The following is a 19,310-nucleotide window of genomic DNA, read 5'->3' on the forward strand; positions in this document are numbered from 1 at the left end:
ACTGTGCAGGAACTATTTCACAGTTCCCAGATGATTGAGGGAAACACTCTTATTTTTGCATCCTAAACCTTTTAGTCTTCTACTTGGACTTTGGACTCTTTTAGCAACGTCATGTGAGCTGTTTATACATTGCCATGTTAGTTACATAAACACTAAACACAGCCTGGGAACTGTCATAGAAATAATTATTATAGTCTCCATTAGGGCTGCATGATTATGGAAAAAAAAGTTGTCACAATTATTTTGGTTAACGTCGAAATAACAATTAGTCACAGTCTCCAGTGTGCCTGCGTTTTATAAAGTGAAGCTAAACCACTGTAGTTGCTATGGACTTGCACATGCACATGTCTGTCTTTCAGAATACAATCATAATGGTCCAATAAAATAAAAATTTTTTACTTCGAATTCTGAGATTGTTTGCAGCCAAAATTGAAATTACGATCAAAAAGTGATCCTGCTCAAGTGTAAATGCACCATTTCACAGGGTTGAATTTAGTTCCCGAGTGAGCGAAACTCCCAAATGACAGCCGACACTTCGACACTTAGCTGCAGCCGCTGATCTCTAATCTCATTTAGGCTTCTGTTGCATTGCCAACCCTGTCGTTCGTCCTTTCACTGTGAAATTTCACGCCTCTCCAGCTCCTCCACCATCCCGTTCCAGTTTCCACCAGTTTCCTCCAGGAGTCCAAACCTAGAGGCTGTCATTACTTTTTCCAGCCGTAGCTCCTCGCAGGTTCGTCACCCTTTTGGGGTGAGGAACAAGGAGACAATCGACTTGAGACTGTATAAATATAATCCCTCCTTTGTTCCGCCTCGGTGCCTCAAGCATTGCCGAAGACAATGTGCATTTTTGGTGGGAAACGAGCCGGTGCTCGTGCGTCCACGCCCTGCAATTAGGTCCCCGTGCATCGCCGTGTGATTTACTGTCACCGGCGTGTAATTTGTTTGCACAGCTGGATTGCCGCCGTGCGTTCCCATGCTGGAATGCATGCAGGGGTGAGGGACAGGTGCGGCTGCAACCACATGAGCATGCACCTTTTTAAATTCATGCCCGACTCAGTTTGCCGGTACCCCTGTTATTATAACAACTGATTTAAGACAGCGTGGCACTGACTTAAGAACCTACTCAGACACAACAAACACGCGCTTAGCAGCACCTTCAGCACTTTTTTTTTCCTGCCTCCCCTGCTGCCGAGTGTGTACGTGCCAGAGGTAGACCAGCACCAGCGTTTTGAGCCTTTGCACAGCAGCTGGAAGGAACTCTGAACTTGAGAAGCTCCAGCCTTCAAGTGCTTCTATTTGGCCTTGGCATTGCAGAAGTCAATACTTGGTGTTTATTTAATTACGACCAAAACTTGATGAATCATAACTAGGGATTTTAACAATTAATCGATTATGCATTAATTGTCAATTAAGAATTTAATCGATTAAATTAAATTAGTTGCGATTAATTGAACATTTCTTAGACAGGTAATTAGTATCATTATAACAGTGTAGCAGCAGAAAAGAGCAATTCAGCTGTAATGGCCATAATATACCGAGAACAAGTTACTTTTAAACATTTTTTTTTAAGTTGAAATGTGACCCATTAGAAGTCAACTTAAGGAAAAAGCGCCGCTTATCAATTAATCATTAATTGATCGATAAGGTCAATCAACTAACTATTAATGAGTTAATTGCTAATTTGCATCCCTAATCAGAATCAAATATCATATAAAGCTGTATTGCCAAGTGTGATTTCACACATAAGAGGAATTTGTTTTGCTAAAAGTTGTCATAATCTTTTAAAAAAAATGTTAAAAAGTGAAAAATATCACAAAACATTAATACATGTACCCAGTCTGTTTATCCTAATAAAAGAGCAGTACATCTGACAGTGATACGATAAACAAACAAAATAAACAATGGAGTCCACGCTCAGTGTTGGGTGTAGAATGTAGTGCATAGAGTCAATTGGGCGGGGAACTAATTTTAAAAACTCCAGCAGACAGTAGCAGCGGTGTTTTCATATTAAAAGAAGAGCTGAGAGCTGGTCGACTGCGACTCTGGCGGCTTTAGAAGCGGCTCTACAGCGTCTGCTTCTCACCCCTGCACCAATAGGAGGCTTTGAGCGCTCTTGCTACCTGCCTCAGTTGGCAGATTTGCGAATCGCTCTCGACGAATCGCGCAGCTTTGGGAAATGTTCCATCCAGCGTGTCGGGTTTTTGATGTTTGTGGAATGCCTTGGACGAGCTGTTGAAAAACAGGGGCCTGTTGAGTCAATCAAGTGCTGCCAAAACAAGGACCTTTGCGTTGTAATTGATTTTTCTGTCGAATCGTCGGCCTTGACAGGGTTTGATCTCAAGTAATCTGCAGCTTACAGTAGCTCAACTGAGGAACTGAGTATGTGGATAGAAATTTGGCCTTTTTTTTCTCTGAAGGTTAAAATTTTTTAAAATCATTCTGCTGCTTAATTGTATTGTGTAATTATCCAGTGTTAAAAATGGAATGGAACAGGTCTACTTCCATTGAAGTGCAGTATTTGTTTTGTGTTCATAATCGATATTTGATTTTTCTCCACTAAATGCCATCCAGTCCACCGCTCTTAAAATGTTCTGCTTTTAAATCCTCCTTGTGCTTTTTCCTTTTGAATTCTGTTATTCTCCCTTTTGTTGTTCAAAGTTCATACAGTAGTTGTTTAAGAATGAGTCACTCCCAAGGTTTTTTTATTTTATTATTATTTTTTTTTAAATATAAATGTTTCATCAAAGGTTTTGTAAGATAACGTTTTCAAGGTAAAAGCCTGATGATTACATATCTGTGTGATACACTTCTCCAACCAACCGGGAGGCTTTACTTGTGAGTTTTTCAAAAGGAATGACACTCAAAAATGTTTCTTCCTTCGATGGGCCTCACGCTCAGACATCCCCTCTGCACCAAGTCGGAGATTCTTTCCTCTCTGTGTTTTCCAAGCGTTGGGCTCGCGATCCTGGATGCATCTCCAGTATGAACCGGGGGCGGGGGAGGGGCGGGGGGGGGGTGGGGAGCGTGGGGGGGCAGATACGACAGGCTGGAACCACAAAAGTCTTGATTGATTCAATTAGCGTGAACACTGAGTGCGCCAGAAGCCGGGCTCCGTGCCCGCGGGTGAATGCGGACGCGGTGGCGCTCAAAACAAGGAAGCCGGCCGCTAAACAAGCCGTTTCCCAGGACCGCTGGTCTCCTCCGACGGAGTCGTATCCATGCAGACAGCGTCTTGATTTCCTCCTGTAGACTGACGCAAGTGGTAGTTTCCTCTTTTATTTTATTTATTCATTTATTTTTGTCTTGGTTGGTCGCAAACCAGCTACGTGCATGTCGCCGCCTACTGTCTTTCACTGTACGTTCACGTGCAGCCTCCCTGTTTTGTTGTGTGGAGTACCTCAGTTTGAAATGATGCCCCCCATAAAGCACAAAGTGTGTTTGTGCTGTTTGCTAATGTGGACGGTGCATTCTGGGTAATTGAATTTAGCTTTCCTCTCTTAAGAACTTCACAATTCCATTCAAGTCTATTTCAATTTGATTCTGCAGGGCTCGGGTCAATGCCATCGTGGTGCTAGTATGCTTCAACATAGATTCAGGGATAAACGTGTATGACCCTGTCGCTGGTCTCTGACGACTGCTAAATAATAATGTGTGCAGTATTTGTTTCGATGAAATGAAAATGTTCATATTTTTGTTTCATCATTGATTATTTTGAGTCGTGGCGTTCAAATGTTGCCCACTGGATAATGAAGATCAAAGTGATATTTTGTTGGAATTAAACTGAATTGCGACTAATCGACGAGTTAATATTTTTGCCCAGCCGTCAAGGCATTTCAGTGAACTAATAAAACAGCAGATGCAAACTAGCATAGAGCCTGAAGTGTAGTTGGGGTTGCAGGGTTTTGTCGCACCTTCCTTTAACTTTTGTAGAAACCACACAGGAATTTTAGACCCCACCCAGAACACCCCTGGTCCTCGTCCTCGTTCCTCCACCAACTCGGTCGTTTCACTCTGAGACCCATGAAAAAAACAAAAACAAAACCGGTCGTTGAAAATTCAACAAATCAGACGGGGCCACGCTCTCCATGTGTGTCGACCACCACAGTGTTAAGAACACGATGTCGGTCTCCCCGAGTGCGATTGTGCGAGCGTGTTAAGCTTCGGCTCGGACGGCCGCTTTTGTTGCCTTCATTGTAACCGGACTGGGGTTTTTTTTTTTATGGCCGTGTAGCTGTGAGTGAGGCCCACCGTGAGGCAGCTGGCGGGGGGAAAAAGTAGGCCATGCTTCCTGTCGAGCTGCCTACAGAACAGAGGACCCACACCCCGCGCACACAACACCTCCAGCCCCGTATATGGAACCCTATACTGGGGCCCGCGCCACTTCTCGCTGGGCTTTCATGAGAAAGCTGCATGACCGCGGCGTCGGAGGGTACGTGGACGGGCGGCACTGGTGGAAGAAAAATGTTCTTCTCCAGCAGAGCCCACCTGGGACTTTTCCTCATCCTCTGACCTAGTTAGCCGAAATCACTCTGCACTCGTGGCGCTTCAACTTAAATAATCAGAATACTTATAACATATCATTTATCCCCAGGGGAAATATGATTAATCAGAGACTCCTTGCAGCTCTCTTCAACGTTAATGATCAGAGAATACTTGTGGAGAGGCGACGGTCGACGCCGCGGGGCTGTTTTTCAGTCCCAAGTTAAAGCCAAACAAAGAGAATTTGCTCATGTAAAGGTGAAAACCGGCTCACCTTAAGAACCCACACCTCACCTTAAAAAACACCCTCACAACCCGGTTTGAGGGGAGGGGGGGAGCCCACCAGCCAAAATGTATGTCAACACCGTGCTGTGTAGCATTTAACTTGGCCTTCGGCCAGCTTTCCTACAGCAGCGGCAGCAAAACATGAGCGCTGCCCGCAGCCGCTGCCGAGAGCTGCAGTGAAAACAACACTGGTCATGTGATCCGCTCCGGGCCTCTTTTCACATCTCGCTGCTTCTGTGTCGGTGTAGCCAGGGCGTTTTCACAAGGTGTAGTCGACTTAATAACACCAAATTATTCCATTTATATTGTGCGAATTATTTACTTCCGTTGAAGATGAGGTATGCTTTGTCGTAAATCAATCAACCAACGCTTTACGTTATAAGTTGACAAAGCTCCTTCACAATGAGATACATGTAGGAATGCTCTTGCACAACTTGAATCCACTGCTTCTTTCTGCAGCAGTGACAACAGCAGGACGCAACGTCAATCTTCCTCCCTTCCACGGTGTCGTGGAGACCCTGTGGCGTTGTGAGTCTTCGCCGCCGGCCGCTAGTTTTTAATCTTCCTGCTGACGCCTCTTATCTCTTCCTGTCGCTCGGCCGTGTGCAGGTATCGATTCGCCGATGATTGAAGAGCAGATGCAGGTTAAAATCAACACGAGCCAAAGGGCCTCCGAGGGGGTTTTGTGCTGTCATATAGTAGATTTATGTGTGTGTGTGTGTGTGGAGAGAGAGCGGGGGTATAGGGGACTTTGAAAGACTTTTGGTAAAGAAAACCCACAGTGGACCTGGTTCTGATCCCGATCCATTAGTCACATTCCAACCAACTCTACCGCCCCCCTTAAAGAAAGACGTCCTCCGCTAATACGTCGGTGTCTCTCGGCGTCTCCGCGGCCGGATTCCAGCACATTGGCCTGATAATAAAGGTGGAAGAAAGGCCTTTTATGTAGGCGTCTGTAGGCTTAAACAAAGAGCGTCCTCTTTCTCTCATTGTGCTGATGGTTTATTGATCCCTGTGGGGAAATTGTCTGGCCCATTGCCAGCTCGGCTCTGAGGTCGGAGGGCAGGGTCAGTCACAGTGCAGCAGGAGACCCGCAGCTGTCCAAAGGCTCGGATGCATGGAGAGTTCAGCCTTCACCGTAGCCGTGCTTGATGTAAAGACAGTGCCGCTCATAAGCCTCTTTGCATCGGTGACACTGAAATTATAATTAAAAAAAAAAAAAAAAAAATCACGTTTCTAATCTGTCATCATGGAATATAGGTCAAAAAAATTAGGGTATGTTGAAAGAAAATTAATAAAAAAAAAAAAAATCAATTTTATTGAGCTTGCCAGAGAAAAATGAAGAGATTATACTCATTGGTCAAAAAAAGGTGAAACTCCTGGGAACAGCAATAATGTCTGGGTAGGTAGAACAAGTGTTGGGCGTGCAAGTATTGGATGCAGCATGTATCAGGTCGTCATGTGACCAGACAATGCACGTGCCGCACTGAAAAAGAACCCCCCCCCCCCCAAAAAAAAAACCCCAAAAAACAGGCCGCACCCAAACAAATAGATTTTCCAATAAACAAAACAGGTTTTTGGTTAGAGTCAAAGTAATTGCAACCTTTTTGGTTTGCTCACACACCGATTAGGCAGATGTTCTGGGGAAGATGATCGAATCCAGTCGGGGGGTCTTCCACAATATAGATTTGCAGTATAGGAACGGTTTTCAGCACACCTGCTTGTTTGTAACCTCCATTTAGCCAAAGGGAATCACATTGAGACATAAAGCCTGTGTTTGTGCAAGTGAGAGGTAGTACAAGGGGGCGGGGCTAGCGCAGCGTCAGAAAAGGTAAAACAAAATTCGGGAAGGAATCGCATCGTCATTCGGTAAGATGTGGTTGTGCTAGCTTGATGTTGTTTGACTTGTGCGTAAAAATTGTCATCGTGCAACAAACAGGAAACACATTTACCACATAATCTGTGGCGTAGCAAACACTTCAGTCATGTGACGGTTGTTTGAGCTGATCAGGAGATCAGAACTTCCTGGGTTCATCCTTGAAAAATATTACCACAACTTGCTCATAAGTATCTCTTTTTCACTGTCTGTAGCCTCTTTTTCTTCTACTGTATCACCTTATTACAGTAAAGTAGTGGTATGTCAGTTATGCCGCCACCGCCTGACAAAACAGTGTATTTCACCTCCACCAACTCATGTTAACATTTAATTTGTATCATTTTTTTCCCACGCTTTTGGGGTGGGGGAAACTTCTGTCTTTGCTTCACACAAAGTTGGAAACCTGGCGGTACGTCAGGGGCGGGGTCGTTGGCATTGGCGTTGGCGTTGGCAGGCCGCCTCTGCGACAGTCTTGAGGGGTTGACATTTGTCATCGGGGTCCCTCGGCACGGTGACCTCATGGCGATGGTACCTGGCGCAGGGTCCCGTTCTATTTCAATTTGAATGTATTTATTTTCAAGAGGACAGTGTGCAGTGTACAGTGCCCCATTTTGCAGGGATGCGATTGTACCCAATTTCAGCCAGGTGTTGGTTTACATGGGGAGTCTCCCTGCTAGTTGTTATAGGCACAGTACCTTTAAAAGGAGGTCAACGACAGCCATAAAAAGCAACAGTAAAAAGCAGATCGTACCACAGCACACCACACAACACCAATACAGTCACCAAAACAGCGAAAAAGAAAATAAATAAATGAATAAAACTCAAAAGGCAAACAAATTAAACCAATGAAACTGAGAATCTATACATTAATTGATAGGAAATTAAAAAAAGGCATTTAAAGTGTGTAATATATGGAGATTTTCAGAAGAAACAGCGACATGCAATGGTTACAATTTAAATTTGGATCAGTCTTTCACTCCCCCTCCCTCTCCCGAACTACGGCGGCCTGCGCACACAAACCCGGACAGCTCGTCCACCTTCTTCTCCGTTGGTTTATTTGAGGACGCAAATGTGAGTGTACACTTTTATTGATGGACTTGTGGGAATGATATCAATATAAAAATCCTAAATCAGGCCAAATTTATCATACGAGAGCTTTAAACTTGCAATGGGGCGTTCCTCCTCCTCGTCCTCCTTAGCAGTCAGCTGGTCCTGTTGCTGCTTTGGCGAGTGGTAGACATGAGATTTATGGTGTGGGAGGGGAGGCATGAGGACAAACACAGCTCAGCAGTTTGAGCCGCCCTCCAGGGGGCACCGGCGGAGGGGGGGGGGAGGAAAGCGCAGAAGGCGACAGCGAACTTCCATTGCTCCTGCAATCGCCGTCGATGTTTGACGAACAGAGCCGGTTCGTGTTTGGAAATCCGGCAACTTGTGGGGCCTGCTGCTGTTTACAGGCTGGTTGTGTGAATTTTAACTTGGTTCAGGTGACACCAGAGAAAATTGGCGTCCGGTCCAGAAAAAAAACGAAAAAAAAAAAAAAAACACGGAAGGGCGGCTCAGCGGTAATCCGGCCCGATTGCCGCCCAATGAATGTTTCATCTGTTGACGAAACATCTCGTGCCGCCCCTCGCCGCCCACCCGCTCCATGGCAATCATATCTGCAGCACAACACCGGTGTTTTATTAATACGCCACCGCGAGGCAGATGTTTCGAGCGCTGCCTGCCGCTGGGGCTTTTTCTCGCCGCCGCAGGAGATGAGTGGAATCTGTAGTCCCTCTTCTTATTTAGGTCGATACCAGCGGACCGCAGGGGCCGTTTGCTTGAAGGAGCAACGGCCTCTAAATCTCTCGTTCATCTCGCGTCCCAGCGAGTCGCCGATACGACGATACGACGCGCATCGTGTTCGTTTTCGCCACCACCCCTGGAAATTACCTCCTGAAAGAAACGCTGTTTTCGCTCTTTCTGTTTTTCAAACGTTCTTGTGCGAGACACTACGCCAGGCATAGGCAAACTACGGCCCGTGGTCCACAAAAAAAGAACATTTCACTGCTTGTGGCAGGATTCGGACTAATGCAGGTCCCTTGAGTGTGCTGAGACACTGTTGACGCGGCGCTGGATCTCGCTGTTGTGTCGAGGCGTCAGCGTGGAGGTCACACGGTGGAGGAGTGATGGACGTGTTGTTTTGCCAAAGCTGGATTTTTGATTATTCATCAAAGGTGCACTGACTGATTGTTTTCAGCATCCTCTCAGTCACCTGCCGCCTGATTGGGAGCATCTTCCTGGGAAATTCTCAAATTCTTGAAAGCCTAAGTCTGACAGCGTGTTTCATATTTATGGCACTGTCAGGGGGGCTTCCGCCTGAGAAATACATAGGAGAACCATTATTAAGGTCAGGAAAATTGCTTTGATTGTTCAGCGAGTTACACTTTTATTAATGTCAATACCACTGTGAGGTTAAATGCTGGCAGGCAGACAGGCAGGCATGCATGCAGGCAGGCAGGCAGGCAGGCAGGCAGCGGTGGTGGTGGTGGTGGTGGTAGTGGAGGGAGGGAAGGGGGTCTGACTGCGTGGGTGGGCGTGGCTGCAGGGCACCGCGTGGAGCTGACGCAGAGCCACTAAATCATCGCTAAGTGGCCGCAGAGACCCACCGGCTGGCTTGTGCCTGCCTGCCTGCCTGCCTGCCTGTCTGCCTTCCTGTCTGCCTGCCTGTCTGTCTGCGTGCGTGGCGGCGGCATGCTGTCCCCCCACCCCACTGCAGATTCCCTTCGGCTGCTCTCTACGGCTTCCCTCCACGCTCATTAGACAGCCGAGTTAGCGTAAGTGTCGACCGTAAAGCGTCTCTAGGTGTGAATGTGAGCGTAATTACTCATCCATCTGTTGTTGTTCTTCGCCGTGTGTCTTTGAGGAAGGGAGGCTGGTGGGGTGAGGGGGGTCATTTTTGTAACCCTTTGACGGCGTGTCAGTCATGTGACCCCCGGGCCTGAAAACCTAAGGGGAGGGGGGAGGAGGGGAAAAGACTAACTGTTGTAGTCCTTGGTTCTTCGGTAGTCGCTCGGCATTTTTATTTTTTTATTTCTCCGGACACTGTTTCGCTGTACAGCGACGGCCACCGGCTGCGAAACCAGGAAGGCTTTTCATTGCGTGTCGCTCCGTCCGTCCAGCTCTCTATGAGCTTTTTCTTTGGCCACAGAGAACAGAAACGTCTGCAGTTCTACGTTCGCCCATGGTACAGTTTCATAATCTTTTCAGTTTTTAATACGTGAAACTGTAAAAATCCACACGCGGGGCATTTAAAAAATGGCGGTTTTGGTCTTTCGTGAGAAACTGCCTTTGGCTTTTTCGTCAAAACTCTTACCCAATCAGTGCCCTGCACGTTGCTACGTCACCCATACGGTGTCAGCTCCGCTCGCTTCGAACCCCAAGGAGGCAGGTACCAAAATCGTAACCCCTGGGACCGTGCTGGGGCCCGTGGAAATGCGTCAATACCGACCCGTACCGTACCGAGATGTTACCGAGGGCGCCTGTGGGTAAACGCCCTAAGTTAAATGTGAAAGGTTGCGCGGCAGCCAGGCCTCGGCTTTAAGAGGGTCATGAGATCCAACAACAGTGTTTTCACATGACTGTGGCTGCACTGGCGTGGCTCTGAGCAGGTTAGTAAGTTCATAAATCCAAGCGAAAACACTCGTCACAGTGTTTCCTGAGAATAACGCGTCAGTGGAAAGTTCATCCATGACTCCTTTCACCATCTCCAGGAACGTTTTTCATCAAGTCTGTTTGAAAAGACGGCTCGAGAAATTAAAATGAGTCCCCTGTGACATCACAAAGGGCACTGATGCACTTCCCAGCCAGGTCTAGGCTTCGCCCCCTAAGTCCAAAGGTCTGAAAAAGCATCAGTTTTGGCAGAAGGTTGTAAACGGAGAGCTAAAATAGTATAGAAGAGAATAGAAAGCCTTCATTACTTTCTTCGTTTTACTCTTATTATTATTTCATGGTGAATTAACAGTGTGAGGCTGCGCCATTGGCAGGAAAGTTATAAAAACGGAATATTTATAATAACAACAACCATATTTAATTTATCAATACAGAAAACCTTATCAAGTGATTCTGGGTGATTGTATTAATAGCTAATAGTGCAGAGATTTGCTGTTTATCCTTATTTCGTGCCCTTGGTATAACTAATGATTCTGCTGCACTGGAGCAGCCAGCGTGTATATTATTACAGCGCCTTTCAATTAAGGGATACATTCTTCAAATTCAGAAAATATATTAGAGCGATGATGCATACGCGCGGTTTTTTCTTTTTTCTTTCTTTCTTTTTTTTTTTTCCTTTAAAGAAAACTATGTGGCTTCCTAAATTAGCCGGCCGCTGCAGCGAGAGTGATGAAGTTCTCCTGAGTTAGCGCCATCTCGGCCACTAATACACTTCTCAAGTGTCGGCACACTCGCACGCGTCCATGCCGCGCGCGCACGCACGCACGCACGCACACACACACACACACACACACACACGCACACACGATGAATGAAAAGCAGATCCATGGAGAATCCATTATGCACAGCGGAGCCGTGTTTTGTCCGGCTGCGCCGCCCGTCTTGTCTCTGCCGATTCCCTTCAATTAAGTCTTGTTGCTGCAGACGGCGGCCGCGGCCCCGTCGCCTCAACCCAGCCGGGAGTCGGACTCTTCGGCGAGAAGACCGGGAGCGCCGCGGGGCGGGAAGGAGCGGTGGGGTTTTTTCATGTCGTACGTTTCTTTCTTTTCCGACCGCTTTGTTGTGACTTTGTCAGATCCAATATTATAAACAACCGTATGACGGCGGCGGCGGTCCAGCAAGTACTTGAAGTGGATTAATCAGTGGGGGGAAAGGGGCGGGGGGCAAACACTGACTTGAGGCTTTGAACGATTAACTTTCAATGGGACTTTTTTATTTTATTATTATTATTTTTTTTTAATCATTTAATTTTTCTGGATGTGGTGCAAACAAAAGGGGGATCGGAGCCGCACGGTGACAGCAGCAGATCCAGACAGGATAGGCTGGACACCTGCCAGACTGGCGCTTTGTGTGTTGTGGAACTTCTAGCTGCAGGGAAGGGAAAACGAAAAAACCCTCAGTAGAGACGAGATCTTATCAATCCAGTTGTCGCCGCCGCTTCTTCTGCGCCGTCGTCCGTTTGTTTAAACTGTTGTTTAGTGTTTCATTTTATTTTCAGTCTTTGTGTTTTGTCTTGTGCTGCTTTGAGTTGAGCGGGAGACGCTGATTGGACGAGCCCACCCTTTACTTCCCTGTACTTCAGTAAACTGTCACGAAACAGCTCCAGACTTGCAAGTTGCAAGTGGTGGGTGCTTGTACGAGCTCAGTGCTGCCCCCTGGTGTTCATCTACCCCCCCCCAAAGCCAGCCAGATCTCAGGCTTCTATAGCTGCGTTTCCATCACAGTTTTTCGCAAAACAAAAGCGATATTTCAAAAATTTCGCCAAAGTACAATTGCGATTTGCAGGTGTTTCCATTGAATGGTGTGAAGCGCTTCTGTTGTAAATCTCGTATGGTCTCGTCCCTCGACTCGCTGCTTTGATTTGGCCTGAAAACGTTTTAGGTGGGAGCTCGTCAAGAAGTCGAGCGAGAAAAGGATCTGGAGGCAACGTTGGGTTGAGTTTCTTTTTCTTTATTTTTGCCATGTGGTGCCGTTCTTGAAAGTAAAACATTAAATTTGACACTCGTCATGTCTCAGCTGCTCCATCGTCCACCTGCTGCTGCACAAGGGCTTGTTTTCACGTTGTGCGTGCGTCTGAGCGCTCGCTTTGCTTTTTTTTTTTTTTTCTTTCTAATGCCCCGACTGATGTTGTTTGCGCCGCCTCGTTGTTTTTTTGTCCCATGGTCGCGGGTCACACCTCCGGTCGCCGCCGACCACGACGTGTTGACGTGTTTATGAATGAGGGGAGGAAAAACTCCCCCTGCTGGGCCCACGTGTTCTAAACACCCGGGCGGCGCTCCGACTGCGTGCGGCGTTCCGGGTATCCAGCGCCATCACAGCAGGTGTGTGTGTGTGTGTGTGTGTGTGTGTGTGTGTGTGTGTGTGTGTTAGACTGAGAGATGTAGTGAGACCTAATGGGGCCGATCCCTGTTTGTCTCCGTCCTCCTCCGTCCTCCTCTGTCCTCCTCCGTCCTCCCTCCTTCCCTCCTTCGCCTCTTCAATTATTTCCGTCCCGCCGTTCGTCCGCCCCTGCCGCCCCTCTTCCGTGCCGGGTTCCTCCTCCGAATCGCTTTTGTCCTCGCTTGACATCGTCCCGAGCCCTGCTTCTGTGCACGCACCACCCCTCCTCTCCTCCGCCCCCCCCCCCCCCCACCCCCCCTGTGCTGCCACCGCCACAGGCTATATTCTGCATCCACGTGACTCCTTCCCCCCCGCTGAGCCTAAGCCAGCCGCTCGGAGCCCCTCCTCTTTTTGTCCTCATTTGCTTGTCTTCCCCTCACATGACCTCCCCTACATACATGAGTCCTCCACCCCGAGTGATGTCGGCCCCGCAGATGTCTGTATTTATTTTACACGACATAAGCCATCCACTCTACCCCCCACCGCCAGCCCCCCTAAAAACAGCCCCGGCCTGTTCGGTTTTTGACTGCCGAGCTTTTGGCCGTTTCTCCGCCTGCCCCAGTAACATAAACCTGAGCCCTGAATTCACATCGTTTAAATTTAGTTTTTGGAAACTTAAACAGTTTACGTAAGGTCGTTGGGCCATCTGTCCCCTAGTGGTGTGAATCGGAGGAGATTTCCCGCTCATATACGTTACCCAAGAGCCCTCTTAAAGGGACGGCGCACGTCAGAGGAAAACAATATTTTTGGGCCACAAAAATAGTTTCTCTGAAAGTAACGCTTTCATATTTTCCTACAAAACTTTTCGGGCACCGCTTCAGCTTCATGTGACATCACGCACCAAAAAAATTTAAAGTGATGACTGGGAAAATGTTCCAACACAGCAGGGTGAATGTAAAGGAACATAAAAATGACAATTTTTAAAGGAGAAATCCGGAAAAAATTGATCTTTTTCTTAGATCTCAGAAACAAACTGCTCTGTCCAAAACTGTGTCTCTGCTGCTGATTGTTCCCCAACCGGTCATGTGATCATGTTAATGCATGTGAATCTCCTCTTCCTCCCTGCATCCGGAGCCATAATCCCCTCCCATCCCCTCCCACCCCTGACACACACAGGGTCAGTAAACAGCAGCGATGGTGCGGGAAAAGCAAGGCAGTAAAGCAGATATTGTCGGAGCGCCACCCACTGGTGGCAACATCCCGGACCGACTTAAACCTTGACGCTCCTGCTGTGCGGTTTATACCCTTGTTTGTTGCGTTAAGGTCCGCCGCTGCTGCTGCAGGGAGCCGGTTTGTCTCGGTTTGCACGTGCGGCGCGAAGCTGCGACACCTGGTGGCGAAACGGCGTCAAACGCAGCCCCGTTTAGGAAGGTCGCAAAACAAGAACCGAGACGCAAGGAAGCCTGGAAGTGAATGAAAGAACTTCCCTTGTGCTCTCTGTTGTGTTTCCTCGATACTTTTCCGCTGTTTTGTCGATTAAATTTTGAGGCGGCCGTCGCTCCACGTCGACGCTTTAACCCGCCGCTCTTTGTTTGCCACGGCAAAGGCAGCTGGTGTGGGTTTGCGCGGGAGGAAAATCGGCACGAGAGGAGACGGCGGCCTCGACTCTTTCGATAAAACGTCGCTTCCGTCACTGTAATCGACGCAGCAATCGCTAACAACAGGTGTTTTGTTCACGAGCGCGCGCGTGTGTGTGTGTGTGTGTGTGTGTGTGTGCGTGTGTGTGTGTGTGTGTGTGTGTGCGTGTGTGCGTGTGTGCTCGGACACACCTGGATGCCTGAATGATTCAGCGTGCGGCTGTCATTGCCCCCTGCTACATATGCTAATGGCCTGACACCTGTTTTTGTTGAAAGCCGGGAAGGCAAAGCCACCCCTTGGCCACAGAAAGCAGAGCTGAGCCGGGAGAACCAGCCGCTGAATGCTGTCCGCTGACGTCTCCCTCTATTCTTCCCCTCCTGCAGTGATGGAGCCCATGACGGTGACGACGTCGGTGGTCGGACCGGAGGAGTTCGACCGCAACGCCCCGCGGATCTGCGGCGTGTGCGGCGACAAGGCCACCGGCTTCCACTTCAACGCCATGACGTGCGAAGGCTGCAAAGGATTCTTCAGGTCGGATTCTTCTGCCGTTTACATTTGGGCTGTTTCTTCTCTCCCCCCCCCCCCACCGTGTGTGCAAGGCTCGTCATGTGTCTGTACAATGTGTGAGTTATGCTGCCGCCGGGTCCCATGACAAACATTCCATGCGTGTGTTCCCTCCGTCCGCCCCGTCTGGTTTATTCTGGGCGGTAACGCGCGACGTGACCTGACCTTTAAAACGAAAGTGCCTATTCAAATGTTCAAATTGGCTCTAAAAGATAATCCAATACACGGTTCGGAGAAGTGGAGAGCCGCAGAGCAAACAAGACTCACGGGGAGAGTTTTAACAAGGCGCCGGTAAGGTGAAGAAAAAAAAAAGATTCATCCAAAGGCACAACAACGTCAGTTCTTTTAATGTCTGGCCGGTTGAGGTGGGAAGTAATTCAGCTTTTCACTACAAACTCTGCACACTCATAGCTGCACTGACTCACATATCGGGTCAAGCAGTACTAGAACATCAACGCTCCCTGGTAGGAATCTTCAGGAGGCATTTTATCTGTCGATTTGCGTGTTTGTTCTTGCACACACACAATTGTTCTTTCCAGTCTGTTGACCTGAAAACCAAAATCATCTAATGTATCAAGGGCAATAATCTACATGTCCTTCTACTTCACTTGTTGTCCAAAGAAATAAATAAGGTTTGTGCCAAAACACGCAATTCTGGGAATCAACCCCCTGTGATGTCACAAGGGGCACTGATACGTCACCCAGGATTTGTGGCCAGATCTTTTGTCACTGCTGGGATTTTCTATGTTTTGTATTTCATGCAACATGCAGAAGGTCTAAAAGCATTAAAGCATCTGATTTAGCAGCAGGCTCTAAACAAAGGGTTAAATATGCATTTTTTTTTTTTTTGACACCCTGACTGCTCACGTGGACCCTTAAATCGTCTTAGAATAAATGAAGAAAATCCAAGTGTTTTCGGTGGTGTTCCAGACCCGCTCCAGCTCACATTCGTTTCCTTCTCCTCCGCACGGCCTGATGCATAATGGACTAGCATGACATTTCCCCTCCTCTCCCGACTCCTCCCCCCTCCCTCTCCCTGCAGGCGCAGCATGAAGCGTAAAGCCTCCTTCACCTGTCCGTTCAACGGGAGCTGCACCATCACCAAGGACAACCGGCGCCACTGCCAGGCCTGCCGTCTCAAGCGCTGCATCGACATCGGCATGATGAAAGAGTGTGAGTTGATTTGCCGTGACGGCACACAGCGTCTCAGCCCCTCCCCCGCCCTGCGCCTCCTTCCACCACAGGATTCCCAACACCTTTCGTTCCTTATTTTACCTGGTAGCCGTGTCAGATTTTCACCGAAAGGGCTAAAAACACCTCGTCACGCCGCCGTTGGCTTGGTTTGGCTTTGTTTGGATCTCGTCCTCGGGATCGGGAAAGATCCGAACCGATTGGACAAGACGGGACCCCGAAGTCGCCGAGGTAATCGAGGTGACGCTGGGAGGAGCAGAACGCCGCGACTCAGCCCATCGCTCCTTTGATGAAATATTAATGCGGACATCAGAGAGCCAACAGCCGCCCGGCGCTCTACTGCAGAATCTGCACGGGAGGGGAAAAAAAGACTGAAAATCCGACACATTCCTGCACAAATTCTAGTTTTTCTCCCCCTTGCTTAGTTTTTTTTGCTGTGGTTTAGCTCATGGCCGGAGGTCAGGGGCCCTTTGATCCCATGTTTAAAGAAGGAGGGCGAGCAGCAGCCAGTCAGTCAGATGGATGGGAGGGTAAGCCGAGCCGACGTGCAACACGGTCCTGACGATGGTTATGCACAGCCGACTGCTGGCGGCGCCATCTGGAGAGGAAACAGCGGGAAGCAGTCGTGCAGGTTTTATTCTCAGTTTAGTTCCTCGTCAGGTGCGTCGGCTTTTTATCCCCCCCGGTAAAACTTCTTCGTTTGGTTTTATCCGCGTTGCTTCACGCTACTCTGGCTCCGAATCTCCGCCCCCCCAACCTTTGATTTTATACAACATGTCAAACCGCCTCCAAGCTGCGACTGGTCTTTGATTGATCCACCTCCGGGTTGTTCTGTCGTCCTCCTGGTCCAACACCTCCAGCCAGTGACGATGCTGCTCAACTAAGAACATTGTCCAAGTCCCTTCGTTGTTGGATTTATATCTTTCTTTTATTCAGACATGTTTTTCCTCTTAACTTTGACATGTTTTGGCAGAATAAAAGAAAGATACAAATCTATTCAAATCCGAAGACATAATGAACAAAATTGATCCTTTAATTGTTGCCCCGTTAATCGTCAGACATCACCGCCTCTGAGACGTCCATCACTGGACGCTCAGGGTGTTGAGTCATTTCCCACAGGTCAAAGGTCAATCCCTCATTTCATGCCTCATGAAATATATCTATTTTATCGTGCGTTAAGTTCCACCGAAGGTCTTCTGCGGTGTTTATTCGCGCGTTTTTTTTTTTTCCTCTTCTCATTTCTGGGAAATGTTCTCTGGCAGGACAGAGACGCTGCTTATCGCCAGAACTCTGGATGGACAATGCAGTGTTGTTTTGTCTATTTTACTTGAAAATCGTCTGTTTGAGTTTGCAACGGCGCCGGAGGCCAGTGACGGTGGGCCTCCGCACTCGGAAGACCCCTGTGGGAATTTTCTCCCAGGCCTGGAACGGCGCGGCCGGTTTTCACATCTTTTCCATTCCGCGGAGACCCGTTGCGGGTGCGACACGTGTGTAAACGGATCAGTAGCGGGCCGGTAACCCAACATCTGGCTGCAGCCTGCAGATTCCGACTTCGCCTCCGGGGGGCGTCGGGCGCTTCCCATTGCCTCGTGAAAGAGTGGCGATGTCCTGCCGTGACGAGCCGGAGGCGACGCGCGGAGAAAGGGAGCAGCGGAAGGGAGGAAGGAAGGAAGGAAGGAAGGAAGGAAGGAAGGAAGCGAGGAAGGAAGGAAGCGGCTGCTCGGGGATGTCGGGGACGAGGCTAAGTCCTGGACAACAATGACTCTCATTCTTCGCCGACACAATGGCCCACAGCCCATATCTCTGCGTGTGTGCGTTTGTGTCGGGTGTGAAAGGATGTGGGGCGACGCTGACCTGATATCACCCCCCTCCCCAGTCCCCCTCACTGCGACAGTGCAGCGTCTTTATTTCATTCAGGGGGACGAGGAGGGAGGAGCTGCAGGGAGCCGAAAACCTGGCGAACCTGAAGTTATTGTTCCCAACGCTCATTCTCGGATAAAATCCATTTCAGCGCCTCGGGGGGGAGGGGCCCTCAGTACCTGCATTAAAAAAAAGAAAATAAAAAATCAAACCCTCTCTCTTCACGGTTATTAAATGAATGCCAGCCGGAAGAGCGGCGGTGGCAGAACGCGCCGGGATAACGGCGCAGCAATTATCGCTTGGCATTTGAAGCCTAACTGGAATTATTATCTCCGATTAATTCCCGTCACAGCTGCCGGAGGGCAGCAGGTACGTCTTCCGTCCGCCTGCCGGTGATCCAGTCGACTCGCCGTCCAAGCAGTCGCCTCTTGACTCGAGCGACAATGGCTCCAAGACGTAAAAGCGGGAGACAAACGCAAGGATGCAATCAGTTTTCCGAGACGTGCTGAAGGACTCGCGGCACCTACAGGCGCCCGATGTGTCTTCGCGCTGATGTAAAAATTGATTTTTTTTCCCCCCGTCCGGCTTGATGGATGTGGAGCTTCTTATCTGGACAGCCAATGAGGATGCTGTAGAGAATGACGAGATGAGAGAGCAGGGGGGCAGGGCGTGACTGCAGGAACAACAACAACAACAACAACAACAAAATCACCAAATTGCCCCTTTTCCACCGTGTTAAAATTCTGTAGCTGTGTTCAGCCTTGTGCTTCTGTTCATGCAGCCTTGTATGTCAGAGCAAGGCTGCAGTCTGTGTTGCAGTCGTCGTCTGCATGCACGCCTCACGCACCTCATTGTGCCTCTGATGCAGCCAAACCATTAGAAACACAAAATAACTTCAAATGTTGATCATATTAACTGGAATTGAACAAAATGACATTGAGCGTCCGAAAACTTTTGTCCCCCTGCTGTATCCGCTGTCACACGGTGGTCGTACGGCGACACTGCGAGGTCTCCTGCCGGGAGGCTGCGTCCCGCCGAGTGGGCGGAGCCTGTCGCCACCCCTGCCGTCACCCGGTTGCGGAATTCGGCGCCGTGGCCCTCCTGCTGCGTGTGGTCCCTGCCGTCAAGCCCCTCGGGAGTCTTTGAGCGTGCGAGCAACGGCTTAGCGGCGGGCTCAGCCTGGCGCTCGGCCCGCCCGACCTTCCTTCACCTTGAAGGGGAGGTCCTGCAAGCAGACAGCGGCGGCGGTTGCACTTCCTGCTCATGTGACTTTGAAAGACGTAAACATTTGTATTTAATGAGTGGAACCGGTCTCGCTGTACGTCTTGTGACTGCGGTGACAAACGCAGTGGTTGTGTCCTGCGGCCGATCCTCCTCCTCCTCC

The 19,310-nt window shown here is 48.9% G+C and overlaps 1 protein-coding gene and 1 long non-coding RNA gene across 2 annotated transcripts in view; one reads left to right on the forward strand and one right to left on the reverse strand.

Moving 5' to 3' along the window:
• The window catches only part of LOC142888373 (uncharacterized), a 376,178-nt gene that overhangs the window by 93,667 nt on the left and 263,201 nt on the right, over nt 1-19,310 (reverse strand). The window lies entirely within an intron of this gene.
• Nucleotides 1-19,310, forward strand: part of LOC142888360 (vitamin D3 receptor A) — a 62,623-nt gene that overhangs the window by 27,723 nt on the left and 15,590 nt on the right. Inside the window, exons 2-3 of the mRNA XM_076026593.1 lie at nt 14,695-14,842; nt 15,918-16,048. Of these exons, the coding sequence (XP_075882708.1) occupies nt 14,697-14,842; nt 15,918-16,048 (277 nt within the window). The 5' untranslated portion in view covers nt 14,695-14,696. The remainder of the gene's footprint in view (nt 1-14,694; nt 14,843-15,917; nt 16,049-19,310) is intronic.

Source organism: Nelusetta ayraudi, unplaced genomic scaffold, assembly GCF_046127955.1.
Source record: "Nelusetta ayraudi isolate G7.1 ecotype Tasmania unplaced genomic scaffold, CSIRO-AGI_Nayr_v1 ptg000019l, whole genome shotgun sequence".
NCBI lineage: Eukaryota > Metazoa > Chordata > Actinopteri > Tetraodontiformes > Monacanthidae > Nelusetta > Nelusetta ayraudi.